The sequence below is a fragment of the Haemorhous mexicanus genome, chromosome 5 (genome assembly GCF_027477595.1).
Source record: "Haemorhous mexicanus isolate bHaeMex1 chromosome 5, bHaeMex1.pri, whole genome shotgun sequence".
Taxonomy (NCBI): Eukaryota; Metazoa; Chordata; class Aves; order Passeriformes; family Fringillidae; genus Haemorhous; species Haemorhous mexicanus.
This window is the reverse complement of record NC_082345.1, coordinates 18,626,155-18,651,499: the sequence shown is the minus strand read 5'-3', so window position 1 is coordinate 18,651,499 and position 25,345 is coordinate 18,626,155. Positions and strand designations below refer to the sequence as shown.

The 25,345-nt window shown below is 39.3% G+C and overlaps 1 protein-coding gene across 3 annotated transcripts in view; it reads left to right on the top strand.

Annotated features, from left to right (window-relative positions):
- Window positions 1-25,345, top strand: part of VWF (von Willebrand factor) — a 118,773-nt gene that overhangs the window by 62,512 nt on the left and 30,916 nt on the right. For all 3 annotated transcript variants that reach the window (XM_059846174.1, XM_059846173.1, XM_059846175.1), the window contains 9 exons: window positions 2,487-3,832; window positions 4,282-4,401; window positions 5,677-5,820; window positions 12,650-12,793; window positions 13,950-14,114; window positions 16,364-16,407; window positions 20,584-20,761; window positions 23,627-23,847; window positions 24,776-24,968. In XM_059846174.1, the coding sequence (XP_059702157.1) occupies window positions 2,487-3,832; window positions 4,282-4,401; window positions 5,677-5,820; window positions 12,650-12,793; window positions 13,950-14,114; window positions 16,364-16,407; window positions 20,584-20,761; window positions 23,627-23,847; window positions 24,776-24,968 (2,555 nt within the window). The remainder of the gene's footprint in view (window positions 1-2,486; window positions 3,833-4,281; window positions 4,402-5,676; window positions 5,821-12,649; window positions 12,794-13,949; window positions 14,115-16,363; window positions 16,408-20,583; window positions 20,762-23,626; window positions 23,848-24,775; window positions 24,969-25,345) is intronic.

Genomic DNA, 25,345 nt, shown 5'->3' with positions numbered 1-25,345 from the left:
CAATGCAGGAGAGACTGTTTGCATTTTGTTTAATGCCCTGTGGCATATTATGAAAATTTGTCATTCTCTGGATGTCTGGACCATGGATGGATATTTTCACTAGTGACTTATAATGCTGTGAATAAAAAAGAGTTTTCCGACTTGTAAACTGATCAGTTTTAATGCAATCTGAGTTGTAACTGTCCCTGCAGCAGCTATTATCACAGGCCAACAGTGTAGCTCCAAGTGCTCTGAACCTTTTATGTATTTTTATGAATATATAAAAACTTACTTACAATTCCTGGTCTCTAGCCAGGGCTGGTGTGCAACTGAGCTATAAACCCAGGGCATGAGACTGTTAGGCTCATCAATTAAATACATATCTTTAAACAATATACATGAAGAGCCCTGAATTCCCTCAAAAGGTCTAAAAAGAGTCTTCTTAAATGAGTCTCTGTTCTCTAATTTTTGTAATTCTTATTAATAATTTATCTTAAATGTTGATACACTGGCTGCTGCTTAGAAAAGATTTCAGAACATTAGGAAAACTTATCTCACTAGGGAAACCTCCTTTTGCATAGCTGTCACCTAATTTAGGTGCCTACACCATCTGTACAAACAACAGAAAATACTGCACAAAAATGAATTTCATAGCAAGTATCCAAAGGAAATTGGAAACTAGAAGAGTCTTGTTCATACTAGGATTAGAATAATCTTCTGTTGCTGTATGTTAATGCCAAAAATAGCTCTGCATTCTGCAATAAGGAAGACACTAAAATGAGCTTGAAAAGAACATAGCACTTCTATTAAGAGAACTTAAATGAAGATGACACATGTAAAATGAAGTATTTTCCTGGAAAATGGCACCTTCTTCCAATATCAACGCATGTAGTTTGTACATCCTGGGTTTCCTCTGGCAGTGCAAACATGCGTTTTTTGGTGGTTGCTCTTTTGTAACTCTTTTTCCTACTCTGCTCCTTGGACTGTCCAGTAAGACAAGGAAAATATATGGACTGGTTCTGTTCCACCCTCTGCCTGAGTGCAGGCATGTTCTTTTCTCTGAGAAGTGAAGGTGATCAGAGGGCTGGAACACCTCCTGTGAGGAAAGGCAGAGAGAGAGAGATGGGATTGTTCAGGATGGAGAAGAGAAGGGTCTGGGAAGATCTTAATGTGACCTTTCAGTGCTTCAGCCTATGAGGAAGATGGGTACAAAATTTTTAGCAGGGCCAGTTGGGGCAGAACAAGGGGTGATGGTTTTAAGCTGAAGGAGGTTCAATTTATATGAGACATAACGAAGAAGTTGCCAAAGGGATTGGTAAAACACTGACACAGGTTGCCCAGAGAGGTGGTGGATGTCCCATCCCTGGAAATATTTAAGGTCAGGCTGGATGTGGCTCTAAGCAACATGATCTAGTCAAAGATGTCCCTGCTCATTGCAGGAGAGTTGGACAGGATACACTTTAAAGATTTCTTCCTGCCCAAACCCCTTTGTGATTCTAGGAAGTAAAGAGAAATATGCAGCCAGGAATTAGAAGGGCAAAAGTGTTAAAGCCTTGCTAAAGATGGGTGAATTTTAAGGGAGTTCATAAAAGATGGAGGGTGACAGAGGTGAAAAAGCTCATGGTGGTGCAGGAGGATGAATAGTGGAAAAGGCAGAGATAAGGGAGGGAAAGAAATTTGGGAGCTGAGGTGGAAAGGGGAAAATGTACTACTGGAGGTAAGTAGAAATGGTGGGGGAAGACATAGGACTAAAAAGAGATAACATCTATGATTGAAATAAAGCATTTAATATGAGAAACTGGACTGAAGAAGAAATGGTAAACAATAAGAAGGTAAGAGAGATATAAGAAACAGTGGAGGATGAATATGTGCCAAAGCTGTATCCAAACTAAAATGAAGTCAGGAAAAAAACCACCAGGAAAGTACAGCACTTCAGAGGTAGAAAAAAGATTGCTAATTTCAGTAAGGTTAAAATCTGTGTAAACCTGGCCCCTGCACAGAGTTTACTGGGTCATATCAGAGGCAAAACGTCTCTCCTACTCTAGGATTTTACTTGGTATTCCCTGCCTGCAGTTTGCCTCATGTTTTGGTTCCTTGTGAAGCAGACCGGATCAGCCAGTTCAGTCCTCCAGTGGCCTGTAGGTTGCCGTACTGCTGATACTCAGCGGTTCCTAAACAGTTTCCAGACACAGATTTTATCCCTTCTGCCAAAGACTGTTCTAAGGAGTTTCTTCTGACAAACACACCACAGTTGGTCACGTTTCCTGGATCTAAACATCCATGAACACAGGGGATTTAGGTGTATAATATCATGTGGGAAGTTGTGGGGAATTGGGGTGGGGGAAAAAATTATTCACATCGTGTTTTGGTTTCACTGTGGTTTTGAGATGTTTGCTTTTGCATTGGTGTTTTTTTATAATGTGTGGATGACTTGTGTGGATAACTTGTTATAAGCATTGCCTTTTGCAGTTAAATTTGATGTTTTTCCAATTTGATGATTTTTGTAGTCTATGTGAAGGAAAGAACTTAACCTGTGTGGACTGTGAGCCCATGGAGGACACCATAACTCTGACAACACCTATTCCAGAGGAGGACATTGAGCTCCCAGCCAGTGCATACTCTTGCAGCAAAATGATGGACTTGGCCTTCCTGATCGATGGCTCCAATAAACTCTCAGAGGAGGACTTTGAACAGCTGAAGACTTTCATAATTGGTGGGATGAAAAAACTCCACATCTCCCAGAAAAAAATCCGAGTGTCAATTCTGGTGTATAGGGCTGGTCCCACCATCTATCTTAACCTTAAAGATGTCAAAACAAATTCCCAGATGAGAAGAATTGTCCAGAACATAAAATACACAGGTGATAAAGAAGCATCTGCCTATGAAGTCTTTAAATACACTGCATTGCATGTGTTTGGAAAAGCAGAGAGGACCAATGCTGCCAAAATTGCAGTGATATTTATAGCAAGCAGGTCTCAAAAAAAAATCCGTGACATGCTTGGCTTTTTGAAGAATAGAGACATCACAGTAATACCCGTGGGGATTGGGCCACATATCAATGTGGAGCAAGTCAAATTCATGGCAAAAATGTTTCCAGGTAGCAGAGCCTTCCTAGTGAGCAATGTGTTGGAGCTAATGGATCATACAGATTTCCTCATTGATCAGCTGTGTGATCTTGGACCTGAAGAAAGTCTTCTGTTACCAGCTACATCTGCTCCAACCATGTCCAGTGTCATATTTCCCTCTTTGGGACTCACAGCCCCACCACCTCTTTCAGAAACGTCCCATCCCAACAGGCTGGATATTGCTTTTATTGTGGAAGGATCTGACAGTGTTGGAGAGGAAAACTTCAATAAAGTCAAGAAATTCATTGAGAAAGTAGTCACAGGAATGAATGTGGGACAGGAAAATATTCATGTTACAGTCATGCAGTATTCAGAGACTGTCAGTCTGGAGTACTCCTTTAGGGAAATACAGTCAAAGGAAAATATTATCGAGAAAGTTAGGAGTATACCCTACCAGGGAGGGAGGGCTACCAACACTGGCAATGCCCTTGATTATATTTCCAAACATACATTTACATCAGTGAATGGGGGCAGGCAAGATGTTCCTCACTTGGTATATATGGTGTCATCCAGTCCTTCGACTGATGTTATCACACGACCTCCCAAGAGCATAAATGTTTTTCCCATAGGCATAACCCCCAGTGCCAATATTCAAGAGCTCAGAAGGATCAGTCAGCCTAATGACCCAATTATCTTGAATAGTTACAACAGTCTTATTGAAGAGGCACCTGAATTAGTGCTGCAGTCATGCTGCACTCATGGGATGAGTTTTTGGACTGAAATCACAGGTAAGATTGGATGAATTTTCTGTGTGATTTCTTCTTTCTTCTGTTGGGTCTCCTCTGTTTATCCTGTGTATCACTGAAATTTGAAGGGTTCCTTTATCTGGTTTGGTGTCTTGCTCTTGTATTCTTTCTTGTTTATTTTTGTTTTATTGCTGATTTGGGTTGGTTTTTTTGTTGTTGTTGTCATCTGCTGTTTGTTTTTTGTTTTAGTCCTCTTAGAGTGAAACAGAATCAGTAGAAAAGCAGGAATTGAACTATTCATGTATCCCACTGAATATGAACCTCAAGGCTTTCATTAAAGGGGCATCACTAATTGCTTCAAATGGTCATTATCCTGCTCTATTTTCCCAAAATGCAACTGGATCTATCCTTTCTGCTCCTACCACATTACAGATACTACTTTTGGTTATTATATATAAAATAACTTTTTTCCCTCCCCCTCTCATGTTCAGAGTTGTGCAACAAACCCATGGACATCATGTTTCTTCTGGATGGAAGTTTGAATATTGGAGCATCGGAATTTGAGGAAATGAAAAGCTTTGTGCGGGCATTTATTGAAAGTGTTGTGATCGGTATGTATCTGCCTTTCAGCTCAAACATAGAAATATGTTTTGTAAAACAGAAGAATTTGCTTGTAGGGGACAAACCAGCTTCTCATTGGAGGTTTTTCAATTCTTAATTTTAAATTACTCATTCTAATCCCTCAAAGCACTGACTGCTCAATGTTTATTTTCTGACCCATGTGGGATGGCTGACACTTTCTGGGTGTGCTAAGCTCACTGTGCTTGTAGAGTGTGTACTGATAGGGGGGTACACCTCTGGTCAGGCCATTCCTTATCTTTCATTATCAGTGCAGCCCCCTGGTAGAATGCATTGTATCCTGCACATATGTGAAGGGATCATGTAGCATAGGGAGCAGTTTAAGACATTGTGTGGGTTTTACCAAGTTCATCTGCATCCTGTGTTTTCCCAGTAGTACTTAACAAACATGGATTTTATTTTTTTTTTTAGTCAGAATTGTATTTTTTTGATCCAGCATTACACCATTTCCATGAAGCAACTGCTGTTATTGGTAGTGTTCATATATGTCTTGCAAAACATTGATAAAGAGTCATTGTGCTCTATCCATAAATACCTTCAGTAGGAGGCCGTGAAGAGCAATATAGCCAATCACTATAAACAACATATTGCCTGGTTCAATTTTGCAAATCTGGTATTTTAAACTGTCTATATAAATGCTCTGTTAATAGTATTATTTGTACTTCTTACATAATGTATAATTAGGGTGTTAGGGAGGACCATAATTTGAAATTTATCTTCATTCCCCTTCACAGGTCAAGCTCCCTGGATTCACTTTGTTCCATGCACATCATTCCAGTGCTGTATGAGAGAGGGAATTTGGCAGGAAATGATCCAGGGAGCTTGGCCCATCTGACAAATGGAGCATTAATCTACTGCTTGTGCAAAACAAGGTGCACGTTAAAAAAAAAAAAAAAAGAGGGAATGTTTAGATAATTTTAAAATGGAAAAGGAATAATACTGAATGGAGATCAAGAAAACAAAATTCTCCAGTTACTGTCATATTGATCTGGGCTAAAATACTGCATGCTGACTCCTGATAGAAAAGCAACTGTTTCCAGCAGTACTTGGATATTTTTTCATCAGGGAATAGTTCAGTTTTGGTCTTTTCACACTCTGATGGAAACCAGAGTGCCTAATGTAAACCATAATGTTAAACCACCCAGAGTGTCTGGTTGTGCCTAATGTAAATCACAATGCCAATGTTTCTTTAGATTTATTTTAAGACATTCACATGCACTGCCTAAAGTGTTTATTTTCTGCTTCAGGCAATTCTTCAATTCATGTGTCAGTTCTCCAGTATGCCAGGGAAAACAATCTAGAAATTTCATGGAACATGCCTCAAGAGACTGACAGGCTTGTAGAAATGGTGCAGTCCATTCAACAAAGGGAGCAAGGTCCTACCAGATTAGGTAAGTGATTTTGTGAGTATTGGTGTTTAAACAAGGGGAGGAACAAAACCCCATGAAATGCTAAGTATAGGCTGGCTACAAGCACCAATTTATGTCATGGTTCAGTTTTCTCTGTTGAAAGGCATTCACAGGTTACACAAATTATGGTTTGTCTTTAATGTATTTTGGAAAGAAGCCTCGAAGTAATGCTCAGGATTTGCATTCATTATCTTTCAAGCAAGCAAAGCATAATTAAGAAGTAAGGACTTTGATCATTAACCTTTCAGTGCTGGTTGGTTGATTAGACATTTAGGAGCAGAACTGCTCATGCTGGCTTTATGAGCTGCCCTTACCTGCTGTTTGTGCTGAGCCAGTGTAACCCATCTGGTTGAAAAAAAAGGAAAACAAGAGTTATATTCTTGTGGTTCACTTCCTTCACCCAAGTTGCCATGCTGGTTCTGCAGGGACTTGGGCTGACACAAGACTGGCGGTGGTGCCAGGGAGCAGAGAACAAGGATTGCCTAAGGCAAGACCTCAGCTGAAGATTTGCTTGTGAGATACTATCTTCTGTTCCAGACAGACAGGTCCACTTCCATTTTCATGTGTGAAAACATCAGATTTCCCACTGGTCTGTGGAAACTTGGTGCACACACAAATATCAGTTGCAGGGTTCAGCAAAAAATTATTCTCCTACACCATCTTACACCAGATACCCTGAGAATTTTGTTCTTCTGGATTGGAACCACATTTACTCTGGCAGCCACCAGCATCAGGGTCCTTTAAGGGTTGAGGAATACACAGATTTTTCGAGTTTTTGGACTATAAAGAGTTATTTGTACAGAAAAGTGTGAAATAAAACCTGACTTCCAAAGTTCACAGGAGGATTAGCTCTGATTATTTTCTCAACCTGGAGAAATAAAAATACCAGATGGCTGATGAGACTTCTATAGGCTCGTCGTGGGATGAATTGTTGCATACAAAAGATAAGTTTTGTTAAGCCTTCCATATAATGTGTAGAGAAAGCCACATGGAACTGCAGGATAAACAGAGCAAACACGGCCTTTGGGAAATGAAAAAGGAGAGGCAGCCACATGACATCCTCATTAGTGATTTGTTTATTTCTCATTGGAAAATGCTCAGAGACCGTGATCGAGGATGTGGTATAATGAATGAAAGTGAAATAGAGAAGAAGTAGTTCCTCTCAAATGAAGTCATGAAAATATGGTGCTGTGTTGCACCTTGTGATGTGTGTGAATGTGGCTGGCTGTGCAGGAGACAGCATTCCCGGGAAGTGCACAGTCACTCAAGCCCTTCTGTCTGTGCTCGAGCCTCTGGAAATGCAGAGTCTGCTTGACAAATGCAGGTGCCCCAGTCTGGACACTGCATTTTCTTTTCAAGCCTTTGCTTGATCTGAATTTACCCATCAAAAAATATCATTGCTATCAGACCAGAGCTGTTTCTTCTTATTTGCACTGGCTGCCTGATAGTAGAAGAACAATTCAGTGAAATATTTATTCCATCTTTGTTGATCCAAATCATGCTTTTTTTGGTCCAAAAAGCTCTATATGCAGAGGGCAATTGCTGCTACCACTGCAGAAGTCTTACTGTAGAAAGCATTCCCTATCCTGCATTATTTAGCCATAAGGAAACTCCAGGAGAGATTTTAGTAATAAGAAATAATGAAAAACTACTGAGTATGTGAGGGCATAAAAAGAACAAGAAAGAGCAGCTTATACCACAAATCTTTCCCGTGCTTGTGCAGTGGGGCCATTCAATAACATCAGGTGAATTTTGGCTTAAGTAACCTATCAAGAAGCACCTCTAGGGCTGTTCAGACATCATGAAATCATGTACAACTTCACATAAGAAACAACCAAAAAAAAAAGAAGGAAACTAACTAAAGACTAAAGTGATGTGTGCAAGACAACTGAGAATCACATAAGTGTGTTTCTGTTCAGCATTTCTGAGTGTTTAGGAGAGTTACAGGGAGCAGATTGAGCAATCCCTACAGTAAATACTGCTTAACACTTTATAAAAGCATTATTTTGCTTCCTTATAGCCGTAGTAAAAGTTGCTCATTTAGGCTGACATTTTCCTGCCTCAGCCTCAAAATTTGGAGGAAGTATGTTCTATGTGGATCAGCTGTATAAAAGCATCTTTAGGGAAAGGTATATTTCCCCCCTCCAAGAAAAAAAAATCTTAAATTTATATTCTTCCTCCAACTTCCCATCATTATTAATATATTTGATTAGTAGCATTCAGCTTTGCTGTCAGGATTCAGGAGGTATATATGTCTTTCTCCTAAACGTCTCCTTTGGCTGTGGAAGCAAAGGCCCCCCATAGCACATTTCCTTATTCGTATCTCTCCCCAAATTATGCACTCTTTATCGAATTTCCAAAATCTTACCCCCATCACCCAAGGCCAGCAGCTGTCCTGATCAGAGGGCTCCCACTCACTGACAGAGACTTTCACTTGTTCCCCACAGATATTGCTGAACTAGTGGTGCCATCTCCTTTTTGAAGCCAATTTTAGGTACCACTAATATCTTCCCCAAGCTGTTTTAATTCACTGCCCTTCAGTGAAAAATCCCAATTCAGTGCTAGGTGGAGAGCCTAAATTAAGATACAAAGACCAGCTTCAGGATTATGGACCTGGTCTATTGAGAGCCGTCCCTGCTCATGGCGGTGGGGTTGGAATGAAATAATCTTTAAGGTCCCTTCCATCCCAAATCATTCTGTGATTTTATGATTCTATGATTATCATTGTGGGGAGTTGTTCCTGGTTAGGCAAGTCCTTGGTTATGTAGTTGCAGTCTGGAATACTTACACCATCCAGACAGTGTTGGCTGCTTCTATATCATTTCAGGTTCTGAGGAACCATTCCTATTTTGTTCCTTTCCCAGGCTGCTTTCAGGATTTGTGGGACATTAAGATCTCTTGTGGTACTTTTTTTTTTGTGGTCAAGATGTTGCATAAATGTTAGAAAAACCACTGAGGCCACTTAAGGCACAGATTACAAGTTCCCAGCAGGAACCTCCATCTCATTGAAATCCCCTGTCTGTCACAGCTCTAGAGACCCAAAGAAAATAATTTGAAAGGTTTCTCTTAGGAAGTTTTTGCTTTTCCTGAGGCATCCACCAAAACATTAAATGTCTGTGTGTTCCAGATTGGGTAATTTTGGGATGAATCTTCATTTTTATTTCTTGGATATATTTGAAATATTTCTAGGGCACCTTGTGCTCATTCATTTAATTTCACGTTGTCAATGATTGCTCCCAATCCAATATTTGTGATTCAGATTAACATGACTTCTTACACATTTTAACTCTTCCATCCAATCATTAATGAAACTATTTAATAAGGTAGAATCTAGTGTAATTCTCTGTAGACTCATGGTAAGCACCTCCAACCCTATTCAACAGATTGTCTTTTGTCCTTAAATCTTGTTTATGTCCATTGCAGAAACCTCTGTGTGAACCATTCTGAGTTGTTACTTCAGAATACAAGTCTAAATTTAAAATCCATCAGGTGTCAAGTCAACCAGGAAAAGGCTCTTAAAAAGCCTTCTCTGACTCTCAGAATTTCAGCATCAAATGTTCACAGTCATTTTTTAATGATTATTCCAAACATGAGCACTGAAGGATGGGGAGAAGATGCTGTTCTGTGCTTGGAATGATTGGTCTGTCCTTTCTAAAGCAGCCTGTATGGTTCAATTGGGTTTTTTTTTTTTCCCTTTTTATTTATTTGCATTTTTTTCCCTGGACATGCCCAGTGAGTGGCATTCATACCCCACTGACTGGGCTGGAAGGCTGCTGGGGGCTCACCACTTTTGGTGGGCTGAGGGAAGGGCTAAAATGACTGATAACAACCTGGGATAGAGGAATATGTTCCTGCCCATGGCAGGGGAGCTGGAACTGGGTGATCTCTAAGGTCCCTTCCAACCCAAACAATTCTGAGATTGTCTTTGTGTTTCCATGCTGTGAAAACTCTTTCCAGTCTTAATAAAGCCTTGTGCACGGTGTTGTTTAATTCAGTTTAAATACTTATATTTGCTTTACTGATATGAAAATGTCAGGTTTTTGTTGTGTTGCGGTCTCTCAGTATGAAAATGTTGAAGCTGGTTGATTTTAGCAATGAATAGTTTTTATTCATAGTAGTCTCTGAGGGATTTGTTATTTCCCTCTGTGGTGAGATGGAGAGTCGAAGAGCTGAGAAGTGACAGCTTCCAGCTTGGGACGATGACTTTCTGAATACCTCTAGCAGGACGAAAGTGTTCATTTGATGATGTCTTCAGACACCTGGCTCTTTTCTCTAGTGCTGGCTTAAAAATAAAGGGAGAAATCCAAAGAGTTTTTACTATGCCAGATCCAGTTTTCCATGCATTAAATTGAATGCTTTTGGGGCCTTTGAAATAGTCGCTGGTTCTATTACAACAGTACTTGATTTCTTTATGAGAAATTATAAAAAGAATGGATTTTTTTTCAGTTTGCAAATATGTATGGAGTTTCTGAACATTTTTAAAATTAATGTGAGAAGAATAAAAAATGGAGCTGGACTGGCTGCTGACCACACCAACCACACAAAAGTCAAAGGGTCATTAAAAACCCAAGAAATTTCAAGTACTTTTAACAAATGAATGAAAAATCATTTGTGATTCTTACTGCGCAAAAGTTTAACCTAAAATATGCTTGAAAGTTAAATACTTTTTTTTGGTAATTGTAGGATCAAAGGGAAATGAGTCAATCTTCTGGCACAGTGACTGTCCAAGAGCAATCCCAGGGATTTTGAATATAGTGTGATTTATTTGCTGTATTTTTTTTTATCCTTAGTTATTTCTAGCTAATGTGCCATTCTGTATGTCTGTCATTTACCTTGACAGACAAAAAACCATTTGTAGAAAGGATTGTGGGAAAGCTGTATAGGACATGAGTTAATGCCTGAGGTTAGTTATTTTTTTGTGGTCAGGAAGAGTAGTTCGTGAAATGGAAATCACCATCACCTAACAAATAATGGTCTTTTAAAATATGTTTTGTAGCAAGTAGAAAAACATCCAAAATGTCAAGGTTTTCACTGAATATCCAACTGCTGTTGCCATGATATAGAATCACTGAAGGGTTTGGGTTGGAAGAGACCTCAAAGGTCATCTCGTTCAAACCCCCTGTCATAGGCAGGGACACCTTGCACTATCCCAGGTTGCTCAGAGCCCCATCCAACCTGGCCTTGGACACTTTCAGGGATGGGGCAGCCACAACTTCCCAGGGCAGCCTGTTCCACTGGTGCCTCAGGACCCTCTGAGTAAAAAAGTTCTTCATCGCATCAAGGCTAAATCTCTCCTCTTTTAGTTTAAAACTCTTCCCCTTGTCCTATCCCTACCTGCCACTATAATAAGTTGCTCTCATTCTTTTTTATAAGCTTCCTTTAAATACTGTAAGGCTAGAGTGAAGTCTCCCTGGAGCCTTCTCCAAGCTGAGCAATCCCAGCTCTCCAAGCCTTATCAATAATTAATGTGCTGAGTGAGATTCCTAAAGTTTGTCCATGTTTGCAGCAGCTTGGGAAATGGGTTTTTGCTTCTATCACTGAAAAAGTGTGGGTGACATGGTTCAAGAAGACATCAAGTACAAAGTGTTCAGGTGGGCTAAGATGTACTGGGGCTGTGCTGGTGAATTATCTGCAGGTTGACTTCCAGTGTTTTACAAATGCATTTGTTATTATAAATTGTACAGTGAATTTCTCAGGCAAACCTATTTTTGCTCCACAGTTATTGCGGATTACTCAGAGGAAATACTCTTTCAAGTGTTTATTGTTCACCAGTCACTGTTTTCCCCGAATGTCACATCAGTCACCTGGTTTAATTTCTAGATTACTCAGAGGAAATACTCTTTCAAGTGTTTATTGTTCACCAGTCACTGTTTTCCCCGAATGTCACATCAGTCACCTGGTTTAATTTCTACTTCCTTACCTGATAACTTCCAAGCCCAAAGGAGCTTTTAAGAAAGCTGCATATCATGATTTCCAGTGTAAATATTTGTGCAAATACATGTCTAAATGCAAGTGCTAATAAAGTGCTCTCTTGCTGAGGTCATAATTATCAATAAAATTTGCCTGAGTGTTCACAGATGTAAAATGAATGGGCAGCAGCTTCCCTTTTAAGCTAGTTTGTGATTTGGTAGCTCAGGTAGAATTTTTTTGCAAGTTTTGTGGGGTTTAGTGTTGGTTTTTTTTTGTTTTGCTTTTATTTTAATAAGGATCACTTGGTTGTATCATGGATTACACAGAGTTTAAATTTCAGAAAGGTTACTGATTGTATGGAAGCAAAATAAGTTTTTCACACCCATAGGGAAAGTCGATGAAATGAGAGAAGCCCTAGATCTTTTACAGGAGTCAGAACTTGTGTGAACCACTCAGGATGATGCCAAGCTGTGGATCAACTCGCCACTGGATGTCAGTGTTGCTAGGCAGTTCGAGGCAGGAATATAATCCCCACAATGTCTTCTATTCTTTAGGGCTGGCAGTACTTCTGGGAAAGATAACTACTTAAGTGAGGAGCTTGACTTTGTTATCATGGCTAAGGAAAGGGAAAAAAATTCCTATCACTGCAGAGACTGGGATAGTCTACGGGTGGAGTTAAGGATGGTCCTCCTGTGTTTGGATGTCTTAATAAGTGCTGAAAGGTTTTTAATAGCTGAGATCTTTTATGTAGCTGCAATAAATCAGACATTAAGAGTCCTTTAAAAAGAAATATTTTTCATTACCTAATAGTGTAACACACTAAAGCAATATAAAATTTAGTTCTGTGGTCTCCTGTGACTTTTCTATTAAATCTCTCATTTCTCTCTTCATTTCTTCCTAGGAAATGCCATTGATTTTGTGGTCCAGAATGCGATGTCAGAATCCCATGGAAGCAGACCCAGTGCATCAAAGGTCGTGATTGTCATCATGTCGGGGAACTCACAAGATGCTGTGGAGGCTGCTGCCCTTTCTGCAAGAGTGAACAGTAAGCCTCATTTCACTGTCACTATTAATAAGTAGAGTTGTTACTTTTTAAGTAGTGGGCTAGAACAGAAGGTGGAAAATTAAGACACTGGTGTGTTCATGTAAGTTCTGGAGTTACTGTGCGTAGTGTTGTCGTAAGGAACAGACCTGAAAAAAACATGCCCCGTGAAGATGCCTTTGATGTACTGGGAAATTCAGGACCTATCTGCAATTAAGGCTGACAGCTTCCCCAGGATTCACAAATTAGTAGCATCTCATTTTCTGAGATCGTATGGGTAGACAGGGATAACAGAAATGTGGTCTAATATTATAAATTCAGTACTGGTGCAGTAGAGTGAAACTAGAAAGGTTCACTCTAGTAATAATAATAATAATGATAAAAATAATCATATTCATAAAGATAATAATGATAATATTAATTAGACGTTTTGATCAGATTCTTCACTGACCTATACAGGAATATACTTTTGCTATCAATGTACCATCAAGTACATTGACTGTCAAGAACAGTCAAGTTTTCTGACTGTTCTTTCAGTACCTCAGGTTCCTCAGGTGTTCAGCTGAGGAACTTTGACTTTGTTTGAAGGTTGCTCTGGAAGTTATTGAATAAGGCATGGACTGTATTACAACTATCAACTGTTATTTTTAATTAAATGGTTTGAAAATAATCCAATTGCTGTGTAACTGAAGAAAGAAAACAGCTTATTGGGATTCTTTTTTTTCATTAAAAAAGAGTGAAGATGTCATTAAGTCTGCAGCTGCATTTTGTTTCATTTCATAATAAGATCATGAATGATCTTATTATGCTTGGGACTAATAGAGCTCATCTTAGCTAACAGTGTGATTAGAGCAGCACCATTTCAGTCCTTAGTTGCCTTTAGCCAGTGTGGAGGGAATGATGCAAGTAACACATGAAAATTAAGTGTTGGAGAAAAACTTTTCCCAGTTCTATTTTTTTTTAGAAACAAATGAAAAAATAAAAATTATATCATCTTTGAGTTGGAAAAAACTTTTAAGATTATCATGTCCAACCATTAACCCAGCACTGCCAAGTGCCACATCCTTTATATACTTCCAGGGATGAACACTCCCTGTCCATAAGCAATGATTTTCTTCTTTGCCTTGCCTATTTCAAACCCTTCCTTCTCTTTTCCTAGGAGTATCCCTGTTCCCAGTTGGTGTTGGGAACAGATATGATGAAGGGCAGCTGAGGACTTTGGCTGGGCCATCTGCTGCTAACAGAATTATGAAGCTCCAGAATTTTGAAGATTTATCCACTATGATCACACTGAATAGTGAATTTATCAAAAAAGTGTGCATGGGTGAGTCCGAAAGTCATGACTTTGTGTCTGGAGCAAAACACAAAAATTGAAATGCAGAACCAGGATGATTTTTCTTGATAGGAGAAGGCAATCAGATGCTCTGTTTTGAGTGTTCCACTGACAGCCATCACAAATACTGACCTACACCACCTTCATTTAGGTGTGAAACCAAATTTCAGCTCTTAAAATATGTATCCAGCTGCTATTCCAATTAGCCCAATTAGAGCAAGGTTTTTAGAACTGCTTAGGCCTGAACTTTCAAGCTACCATCTTAATAAAAATCAATCTTGTTAAAAATCTTGATAATCAGTACTCAGGACTGAAGGACACCAGGAAAGTTGAAGCTGTCATGAATGAATGGGGCATGTTTCAGAAGTCTCAGAAATGTTGTGAGCAAAGATTTCAAGTTATGTGTTTTTCAGACATTGCTCTGTGCATGTCTACAGAAAATTCAGCCAAAATAGAAGGCAAAAGGAAAAAAAAATAAAGAATTTCCTTTCCCAGGGAAACAGATACTGGAAAAAAAAAGTGTTTTAAACAAGCATTCATTTATTTGTAGATAACAATCCTTCTTCTCTAAGGAAGCTTGCTTCAACACTGACCAGGATTTTGCTTCTTTACCTCCTTGCCTCTGGATATAGATATTTATCCCTCATCTTGTTGTTGTTATTCCTGTTCCAATAACATCCACATGTTCTCACCACAAGCCACTGCCTCATAGTGTTAGTCATTGCACAGGTTTTTGCCAGCATTACGAGGGCTTAGTTACGTCTCCACTACAGTAAATGGACTTTTTTTGTGGAGCCAAGGACCTCTGAGAATGAGGAAGTTGCTGAGTGTTCACAGTCCAGCTTGGAGATATCCGATCAGCCTTTGCTGGGATCACTTCTGGCGTTTTAAAATCCCTCCAGAGCATCAAACAGCTGCCATTTTCTAGATTTAAACAGCTGCCATTTTCTTTTCTGTCTTTTAAAATAAGCTTTTAAAGATGCATTTCCTTTCTTCACACTGTAAAACGTGATTTTTCTTGCTGTAAACTACATTGATCCAAGATTTAGGATGGGGAGCAGGAATTTGAACGAATAATTATTTTCTTATTGCAATCTGTGCTGTAACCTATCCATACTGGAGGTGAAAGCTTTGTATTTTTTATGAAAGCTTTTCCAACAGCTCAAAAAGCTGTTGAACTATAGGCTATCTTAAACAATAGAGACATTCAACACCTAAAATCTGTGAAATGTAGCTCTGTCTTTTGCTGATGGTGAGGAATTTGCTAAGGGGTGAAAAACAATGTATTTTTTTGGTGGGGATTTATTTTTTGTTTGGATTTTTTACTGTTTCCTTTGTTTTACATAAATTTCATACAATCTGTAAAGCATAATTTTCCCCTCTAGACTCATACAGTTGGATTTCTCATGCAGAGGGAGTCTTGCCTTTTGTATGGAAGTGTACCAAAAATAATACCATTAAAAAAAGGTTTTAAAGAGTTCCTAAATGATTTCAAAATATGTTACTTATCCTGGAAAAGACAGAGCAGAAAGTGTATATAGGGTAGCATTGTCTATTATTCTACAAAGAATTTGCTAGTCAGTGTCTTAATATCCTAGAGACTTTGTCATGCCATAGTACAAAAATGAAATTGCTTCCAAAATATCTTTAGGTGTGTAGTGAAAGCATGCAAACGTAGAAGCCACACTTCAGTGTGTGCCCTGTGACTGTTTAACTGATTATGTGAAAAAAATGCTCATCACAGTCATGACTAAACATAAGGAAACTGAATTTGGGTGTTCTTATTACAGCTATTTGTGTAGTTATGCTGTATTGGTCTTCCTGCATTTAATAAATGTGAGTGTGGAAATTGTCATTACCTGATAATTCCCAGGAATGTTCTCAGTGGATCACAAGACTCTGAGGTAAGACTGGACTGTGCCTCAGAGCCAAAGCCATGCTCATCCTTTAAGCACCATCTGGGCAGAGCTGTGGCTGTACAAGAAGTGGAGCCCAGTAATTGCTCATGGAGTATTTTGAGACCACGGTCATTGTTCATGCCTTCTGTGACTTATTCTTGTGCTCTTCGGACAAATGCCTGCAGTCTTCAGGTAGGGATTCGTACACTCTAGCACAAAAAACCCCCAACTTCTCACAGCTTAAATCAAGCTTTTAAGTCAGCAATCTGTATTTTGGTGATCATCACTTAAAAGGCTTGATAAGGGAATGGGGTGACTAAAAGATGTCTGCTTCTCTTTCAGACCCAGTCAAAGAATGCATAGATGAGGATGGAAACAAAAAGAGAGTAAGTGCATTGCCTGCTTTGGCCATCTGGCTTTTAAGTTGCAAAGTTTGTGCAAGAACGTGAATATCTTCACAGTTAACCTAAAACAAAAATCATGAGACAGTATCAAGAATGATTTTGGAAGAAGAAAATGTTGGATTTTGAACTGGTAGGATAGCTTTGCACACAGAGGAGTCTTCCTCTAACATTATCTCATCTTGCAGAATGTTGAATGTTATTGAAGTCAGTGCAGAACTACTGCAGAACAGTGACAATGTTTGTCTTCTCTGACAGCAAAAAATACATTTCCATCTCTTGGTGAGAGGACTTCTGGAACAGGAGTGGCCAAATAAAGGTGCATGTGCAGGGGCAACCTCTTTGTCCAGCCACTGTCCTTCTGCTGAAATTACAAATACCTTGTCCCTATGGGAATTTTACAGGAAGATAATTATTGTGTGATAGTTATGTCTCTAGGTAAAATCATCTCTTTAGCAAGGAAATCAAATTTCTTGGAGTTTGTGCAAAAGTTCTCCTTAATCCTGAGAAAATGCTCAGAAGTGTTAGTAAGCTTGTCTGATCTCTCAAAAGTGATCCCACTCTAGGAAATTGGTGTTCCAGACGTTGTTAATGGTTCAGATTCTTCATCTCAGGTGAAGAATCATACTACATGCATTTAAAAATATTAGCATACGCTTGTGCCATGTTTTCTAGTAGGGATCAGTTATGAGTTCTACTCATCTTGAATTTCCAGGACATAAAAAATATTCCTTTGGTTTTTCCCTTGTGAAGACATGACTGTGAAGGAAGGGTATGGGTAATAAATGAATACGAATTACCTAAAATCAGGAAAGATATCAAAGCTGCTTTACATAGTTGGCCTCAATTAGCTGATCAAAGCACAGAAATGCTTTAGCTAAATCAGACACAAAGTATAATCTGATGGCTTTGAGGCTGACAGCTTAAGAAAAAAAAACCCCAGCAAACAAAAACTAAACTTGAAAAACTTCTTTATTAAGGCAATAAAAAAAAAATCAGATTTTGTTTGAACTGAATGTGACCAGGCCTCTGGGCTCCTAGAAGCAGACACGGGTACGTGTAGGTAAGTGCTGGGAAGGCTAAACTTGAATTTCAGACATGTCAGGTTTCATTTTTGGGGGTGATAAACTTAAAGCATAATTTCTGTTCTGGATGGGATGCTTTTAGAAGGAAACAGACTGGGCTCCAGTCCATATAAAAATGAACCACACTTTCAAAAGGCAGCCTTTAGGGGGATTTTGAGTTGCCTCTTCTGTTAGCCAGGAAAAATAGGTATTGGAAGGTACTGTGAGGCCACAGCCTTCTGGAGCCACCATGGAAGCTCCTGCCTCTGTGGTGCAGCATCCTCTGCTGTGCCTCACTGGCTCTAAGGTGCCACTGTTCTATTCCTCTCTTCCAGCACAGCCCACAAATCCACAGGAAGTAAGAATCAAGGCTCTTTCTTCCCTGATTCAGAAAACACAGGCTTTTATATCGGCTTCATAATCTTTCAGGCGTTGCTCAGAGAATTCTTGCAGGAGGCTTAACTCCCCAACTGGGATGTCTGTCATGCACCTGGAGATTGTGGGAACTGATCTCCTGCAGTTTGCAAGGCAATCTGAGCTCTCAGAATCAAACATCTCAGCCTAAATCCTATCAGTGTTGGGAATATTATGATTTGTTTCTTTTTCAGGTCTTGTTTTGTTATTACCCCTGCCCTGGAAGTGACTGTAGAAGCAATATTCTTATTTAAGGTCATTGTTAGTAGCAGATCAAATGTGCTGGATCCGGCCAAAAATCCATCTAACCCCATCTCTTGTGCGGCCAAAAATAGGAGCCCAGGAAGCAATGTTCATAAATATGTACAAAAATTCTCTGAACTATCCTAGCCATAAAAAATTTGTTACTCAGGGACACCCTGAGCTGCAAGTGGCACCTTTTTGTATTTGCTAATGCTTGATAGTTTTGTCCGCTGTGAGTTTGTTCAGCTGTTTTTTGAATCCTTGGAAGTCTTTAGTACTCATCAGGTCCAGTGGGAAGGGGTTGCAGGAGTGCCAAACATAGGCTGTGTCAAGAAACGCTGGTTTAACGTTTTAATTTGACAGTTGGCAGAATATCAGGACAATTATGATAAATTTGGTTTTGGTTTTGGGTTTTTTTACATAGTTAATTTTCATTGTTAGTCTTGTTTTGAAATTTAGAAGCATGTAAAAAGGTGGTAAAGAAGTGTAGGTTTTTGGTTTATAATAGTGATATTTCCTCATGAAGTGATCTGTAGAGCAATTTGCAAGGTGGCAAATCCCTTGTTCCTGAGCTATTACCATGACTTTTCTAGTATTGTTAAGGCCTTGGCTTAAAGAAGAGACAAACAAACAAATAACCTCTTCTAAACTAAGAGATAAAGCCAGGGGAGCTGCTGGGGTGTGTGGGTCTCTCTCCTCCAGATGCACAGCAAGATACAGAGTCCAGGTCTGTAGGTTCAGAGCTCCCTCAGAGAGGAAGTCTGAGGCTTCCTGCAGTGTTCTGGCAGACTTATCCTTCACATTTTAGAAACCCTGATTTTGCTTTCCTTTCTGTCCTGCTTTTGCTCCTACAGTTTCATATCAACTGGGATTTAGGCTCTCTTTGTCTTCAGAGTCCCTGTGTTTTTCTCTGCACTAGGATTCTTGGGGTATTTTATCCCTCAACTTTTTTTTTTTTTTTTGTCTTGTGCTTTGCTTTTCTTGTCCAGCTCTTAGATGTTTTCTAATAAATGTCCTATTAAAGAGTGACTAAAACCAATTAAAATTAAATATGTATGGAAGCCAGACTTGTACAGTATATGTATCCTTCCAGGTGCTCCCACTTTCACTGAGTTGTAGGAGAGACAACTGTAATTAAAAAGCATTCTATCTCTTCCTATAGAAAAACTTTTGCTGTCCTTAAAACTCCTCCTATTATTTTTTCATAGCCTTTTTTAGGCTCACAAGCCTGAAAAAAATTATTAAGCTACTTTCAGTTACCTTCTCAAAGTTCTGAAACATATAAAACAAGTCCAGTAAATTAACCTGTATTTAATATATAATTTTTTGTGGCCGCAAATCTGGCAGCTCTTGTTTAGACTTGATGGCATCCTGTAGTTCAGAGATACAGAGAAATACTTTCATAATTAAAAGAATTATCTGTGAATGATGTTGTTATCTAGGTATTTTTATCCCTTTTTTCTTCTCTTCTATGGGAATGATGGTTAAACTGTGAAGGACAGGATGGGAGATGTCCATACCCAGTATCAATTCTCTTTTCTTCCCCACATTTCTGCTTGTGAATATCAAGAAATATTACCCAGACCACAGAAGCACCCGTTCCCTTGTACTGGTATTTCTGGACTCACCTCTGTGGAGAGAACTCTGGGAAGTGCTGTTTCCCACGTTTGGGGGTATTCCTGGGAATGCCCACTTCAGGGATGAACGCTGTTTTAAAACTCGTTCAGCCTACTTATGGACTTTAGAGCTCTGTAGGACTGGGGCCAGAGAGCTTAGCTTTCTGCAGATAGGAATCTTGAGACACTGCAAATCTATTTCTCTGTCATTTATTAGTACATAATCCTGGTGCCTTAAAATTCAGACTGTCCTTTAGAAAACAGGAATATTGTACATTTAATTCTTTAGCTCTAGAAATCCACTATGTACATGTAATAACACTGAGCTGGTATAGGAACAATTTCCCTTTGGGAAGAAAGGAGCTGTTTTAAAGTTTCAGAGTTGTTGACAAAATAACTACAATATTCCACGCTTTCCTAGTTTGGAACAAATAGTAATTCCTGCTGTGCTCTGACCATCTGTGGTTAATGAAAAGTAAAGGATTTGAAATTTAAAGTAAAGCTGAGTGATTCTTTGTTACTCTGCTCTCCATGCATGTTGTAGGATGGCTAAGCTCTAACTATAGGTGGTTAGAACAAAATGTCTCCTATTGTAAACTGTTATCTTAAGCTTGGAATTTCAGCCTGCTTCTTAGTGTTTCTAATTAAAACTTTCTCGTCCTCATGAAGTCCTTAATACAGCGCATTCCATTATTTATTTTTCCAAGGCTAATGTGAGTAGCACTGCTGTCAGTGTCATTCACTTTCTGGCTGTAGTTCCATGACACCAGCCAAACTTTGCATTTTTGGTTTTAATTGTTGCATATCTGTGTTTCCCTCCCTAGCCTGGTGATAAATGGACATTACCAGACCAGTGCCATACTGTGACCTGCTTCCCAGGAGATTACACAGTTCTGGAGAGCCACCACATCAATTGTGAGAGCATGCCAAAGCCTGTGTGTCACAGCAGCCTTCCTGCTGTTAAGGTGGAGGAAACTTGCGGCTGCCGATGGATGTGCCCATGTGAGTATCTGTCTGTGGGTGCCTCTCCCTCCCCATGACCTGAAATGTTTTGACCACAAATGTAAAGCTGAATGGAGCTTCTCAGCCATTGGACACTTCAAAGGTGACCAGGATGGGGGGAATTGCCGTTTAATTGTTATACAGTCATTTAACCAAATAGGAGTGTAAGAGCCTAACTGATGCTGGAATGCCTAATGCTACTTGAAAGTTCAGGACGACTGATTTTTTGCGTTAGCAGAGTGACAGTGTTTTATCAGGGAATCTCACACTCCATTTCCAAAGCTGTGTGAGTTGGGAAGGAAGATGTACAGGAGAAACCAGGAATTTATCTTGGCAAGCTGAAAGCAAGCAATGGATTCTTGGTCCATCTCAGGGCTTAAGGGTTTGGCCTGCCCTCAATCAAGCAGGTGTAGTACAAAGACATCAACAAGAAATTCTCCCTGCTGCCAGATAACCTCACACGGAGTGTCCGAGCAGAAAGGCTGAACACTGTGTGATTGGTGCCTGGGCTGGAATGACAGGTACAGGAATTAAGTGCATCCACTCACATTTATAGGATTAGAGGGATGCAGCCCTGAGGCTGGTGATCTATTTATTAAAACATAAGTGGGTTTAAATCTAAATTCATATGCTTACTTCTAAGAAGTAAATAACTTCTAGATACTTCTAGAAGTAGATATATATACACACACCTCCTCTTCACAACATATAATCTCAATTTAAAATGTCCTATGCTGAGCTGGCTGATTTAAGTACAATTTCTTCCAGACACTGCTTGAAATACCAAAGCTCATAGCTAGATTTTGATCCCTGACCTGTTAGACATATGAATTTTTTTACACCCATTGTTTTGACATTTCCTAAAAGTGTATTTGATGATCTAAAAGCTTAACACTTGAAATCTAACATTTCTGGTTTGCAACAAGGATTTTGAAAAAGTAGAAATATCTAAAATACTTATGACTATCCGTCTGAAGATGTTTAAAAGATAGTCTTAGTGATACCTACCCTTAAGAAGTGCATCTTTATTAAATTTCTTGATCCTAAACACATAGCTAGCAACATGAGGGCATTACTTTTGGCATGCAAGACATACCTTCATAAAAAAATCTTCTGAAAAGAGTAAATGAAAATAACCTTTCATACTGTTAACTGATTGTCTGGAAAAGCCCTATAGGTCACTCAAGATGAACTAAGAACTGTTTGTCTCTTTATGAATTTAATGAGCCATGGTACTCCAAAACTTGTGAGGGAAAAATAGGTAGCTTTCACGTTGCAGAAGGAGGGAGCAACGCGTCTCCCCCCGCCCCCCCCCCCCCCCTTTCCCAAGCTGATTAAAAACCCCTATGGGTCAAGTCCTCTTTTAATGACTGCTCAGTGCAACCATGGTGATTCTGTGCCAACTAAAGCAAGATCTGTAGCAGCTGAAAAAGTTGATTCTGATGCTATGTGAAACAAAACTCTCAGCAATCAGAAAAGCAGAGATGGGCATAGCCGAGGATATGCTGAGTAGGAGCTCAGTGAGAGGCAGCACCTCTGTTGTTATGGAAGGAGGCTGGTTAGGCACCCATGAAAATGCTGCAAAATTGACTCATGGTTCACTCATTTGGAGAGCTAAAACACGATTTCCAGCCACGGCTTACCAGTGTGGATGATGTGACAAATGCTTCTGCAAAGAGGAAGTCCTTGAAAAATTGTTCTTAGGTCGTCTGAGTTCTCAGGATAGTTCAGCAGTCACACTGTAAAGGTGCTTGCTTGCTGAACTAGTTACCAATTTTACGGCAGCATGATTTGCAATGTGATTCATGGCTGTTGTGTGCTCTTATACTACTTTGAAATAGATCACATTAGTGCATTTTGTGCTACAGAAAAATGTGAGAAATTTAAAAGAATTCCCAGTATCTTATTTTTTTTTTTAATCTTCATGAATAAGTAAAGATTGAGAAATGTGGTTTTATTGCTATCATGTTTCATTATTATTTGTATATGAACTTTATAAGCATTTATGGTAAAATATCTCAAGATGCTACAGTGCTCCAAGGGCCTCCCTCCCTCCCACACTGTTTTTCCTAGGAAATTAAATTTGAAAGTCATTGACTAGGAAAAAGATTATTCTCAGCTAGAGGCAAAGTACTGAAATATTAACCATGGTAATTTTCCCCCTTACATGTTTTCTGGAATTGATTTTATTTTCCTTATTATGCTTTAAGTAAGAGATTTGAAAATATATGAGCCAGAAGCATCAGGTTTTGTTTTGGTTCTTCTGGGATTATAATCTTCCTTGTTTTCCAGTTTTTGGAGACAAGAAAGTGTTTATAACCGAATGATCAGGACACTGAGCTATCAGCTGGCCTTAGGTTTATCCTGTGCATATTATTTCTCTGCAGTTTTCCTGTTTCCTGTCCGAAAAACAAAGTCCCTGGGTATCAACTTGTGACATGCCTGCTAAGGGTGAAATAGTGTTATTTGGAATCAAATATAACACTGTACATAACATCATGCAATGCAAAGGTTGAACAGTGTGTTACAGTCTTTCTACAAACAGTAAAGGGATTTTCCCTGTTAATTTTTACATAAAATCTATTACTAAATCATCTTGAACGTGAGTAAGTTTTAGGCAAGAGGATTTTTTACAAGTTTATCCAAATCTTTTATAATACTTATTGTTCCCAGACAAAGATATTGCAAAAAACCTCCATGTGTGATGAAGTAAAGTTTCTTGTCAATGTTTCCAGCATTTGCAATTCATTACCTTCCTCTCTTTCCCAATTAGTTGGTTCCCCATGCCCACAACAGTTGTGAAGAAACAGTAAAATTTAAAATGTTTTTACTCTTTTTTTGGTTGTTGTTGTTGTTTATTTTCAGGTGTCTGTATAGGAAGTTCATCTCAACATATTGTCACTTTTGATGGGCTGAATTTTAAGCTGACTGGCAACTGCTCCTACACCTTATTTCAAGACTTGCACCACAATGTTGAAGTCCTGCTCCATGAAGGGCCCTGCAAAGTAGCACCCAGGATGAACTGCATGGACTCCATTGAAGTGAAGCATCATGGTGTGGCAGTGCAGCTCTTCAGTAACATGGCAGTAAGCAAACACCATGAATTCATCCGTGTATTGTCTGCTCATGCTGCAGAATTCAGGTTATGGGGATAAATTTCATCTCTTGATTCAGTTTCAGCCTATTTTTAACATCTCTTCTCCATTTAATGATACAATCAGTGTTTGCTTAATGAGCCAGACATGTTTCCCCTCTTGTTCTCCCTGTCGTGCTGGTGTGCCAATGTCAAAAACATGGGATCTGGAAATGTGTCCCTGACACTTCTGCCAGAAGGCAGGATTACAGACAGGACATACTGCACTCTGATTCCCCTCTTTTGGTCCCTCATGCTATGTTTGGTCCATGGGAGAGCGCTCTGTCTCTCACAGAGCTGCGCCTGACTGGCCAGCTGAAAGTCTAGGGAGTTGCTCCTCACCTTGCGGGCAACTGGACCTCAGCATTAGAAGAAAGGTTGGCTTAGTATGCATTACTTCTGTTTCATAGGCAGAGAGTATTCACACTCAACTCATTTTTCAGCCTCTGGCTGCTCAGACATACAGGTGTTGGCCAACTTGTCAAAACGATCTCTTCTGAGTCATGCAGCAAAACACAGTGGACCAAAACACCTACACCAAGTTCTGCATGGTGCTGGACAGCCTTGATTTCCACTGAGACATCATGTGAACCTTGTAGTATGAGGCTGTTAGTCTGTAAACATGTGGTGCTCAGAGTGCACTTATATAGGAAAATGTTGGAAGAGTTGTTCATGTAATAAACAGGATGAAGGTCAAGTATTTCTGTATGTTTTTAGACTCAATAGAAACCTTCAGCTGGCAAAATTGTTTCTTATGTCCAGATTCAGTTGGATCTTGGAATCTGTCAAGTCAAAATGTGCTTCAGCTGTAAAACTGGGTTGATTTGTAACTGCTTGCTAGAACTGATGTGATGACCTCACCTATTTTTTTTTTTAAACAGGTGACTGTTAATGGTGAAAGGGTTCTTATCCCCTATTCCAGCAGCTTGTTTGAAATCACTGCCTATGGAGAAATAATGCATGAAATAAAGTTCTCTCTTCTCGGACATAATCTCACATTTACTCCAAGAAACAATGAATTTATTTTTAGACTTAATTCAAAGAGCTTTTCTTCAGGAACAAAAGGGCTTTGTGGTAAGTTTGAAAGTTAGTACTTTTAACAGCTTCCTATTTGGGTTTGAACTTCTGTTTATTTATTGCAATTTGTGAATCTCCAAATCTGTAAATTCTCTGGGTGAACTGGTCCCACACTTTTGGGAGAATACTGGATATCTGTGTAAGTTTTTCTGCTCTCATCCCCAACGAAACAGCTCACTGATGCCCAGTAATACCTTAGAAAGAACAGCAGAGACAGCTTTCTGTTTTTTCTTGCTTCAAGTTATCTTTTCAAGGAGATTTGGGCTTTTTTTTTTAATATGGGTTTAGTTTTAGATTCTTACAAATTTACTTCTGTGAGAAATCTGACCAGTGCTTGCAGTGAAGGTGAGAAATTTGAGAGGGCAGCTGCTGCC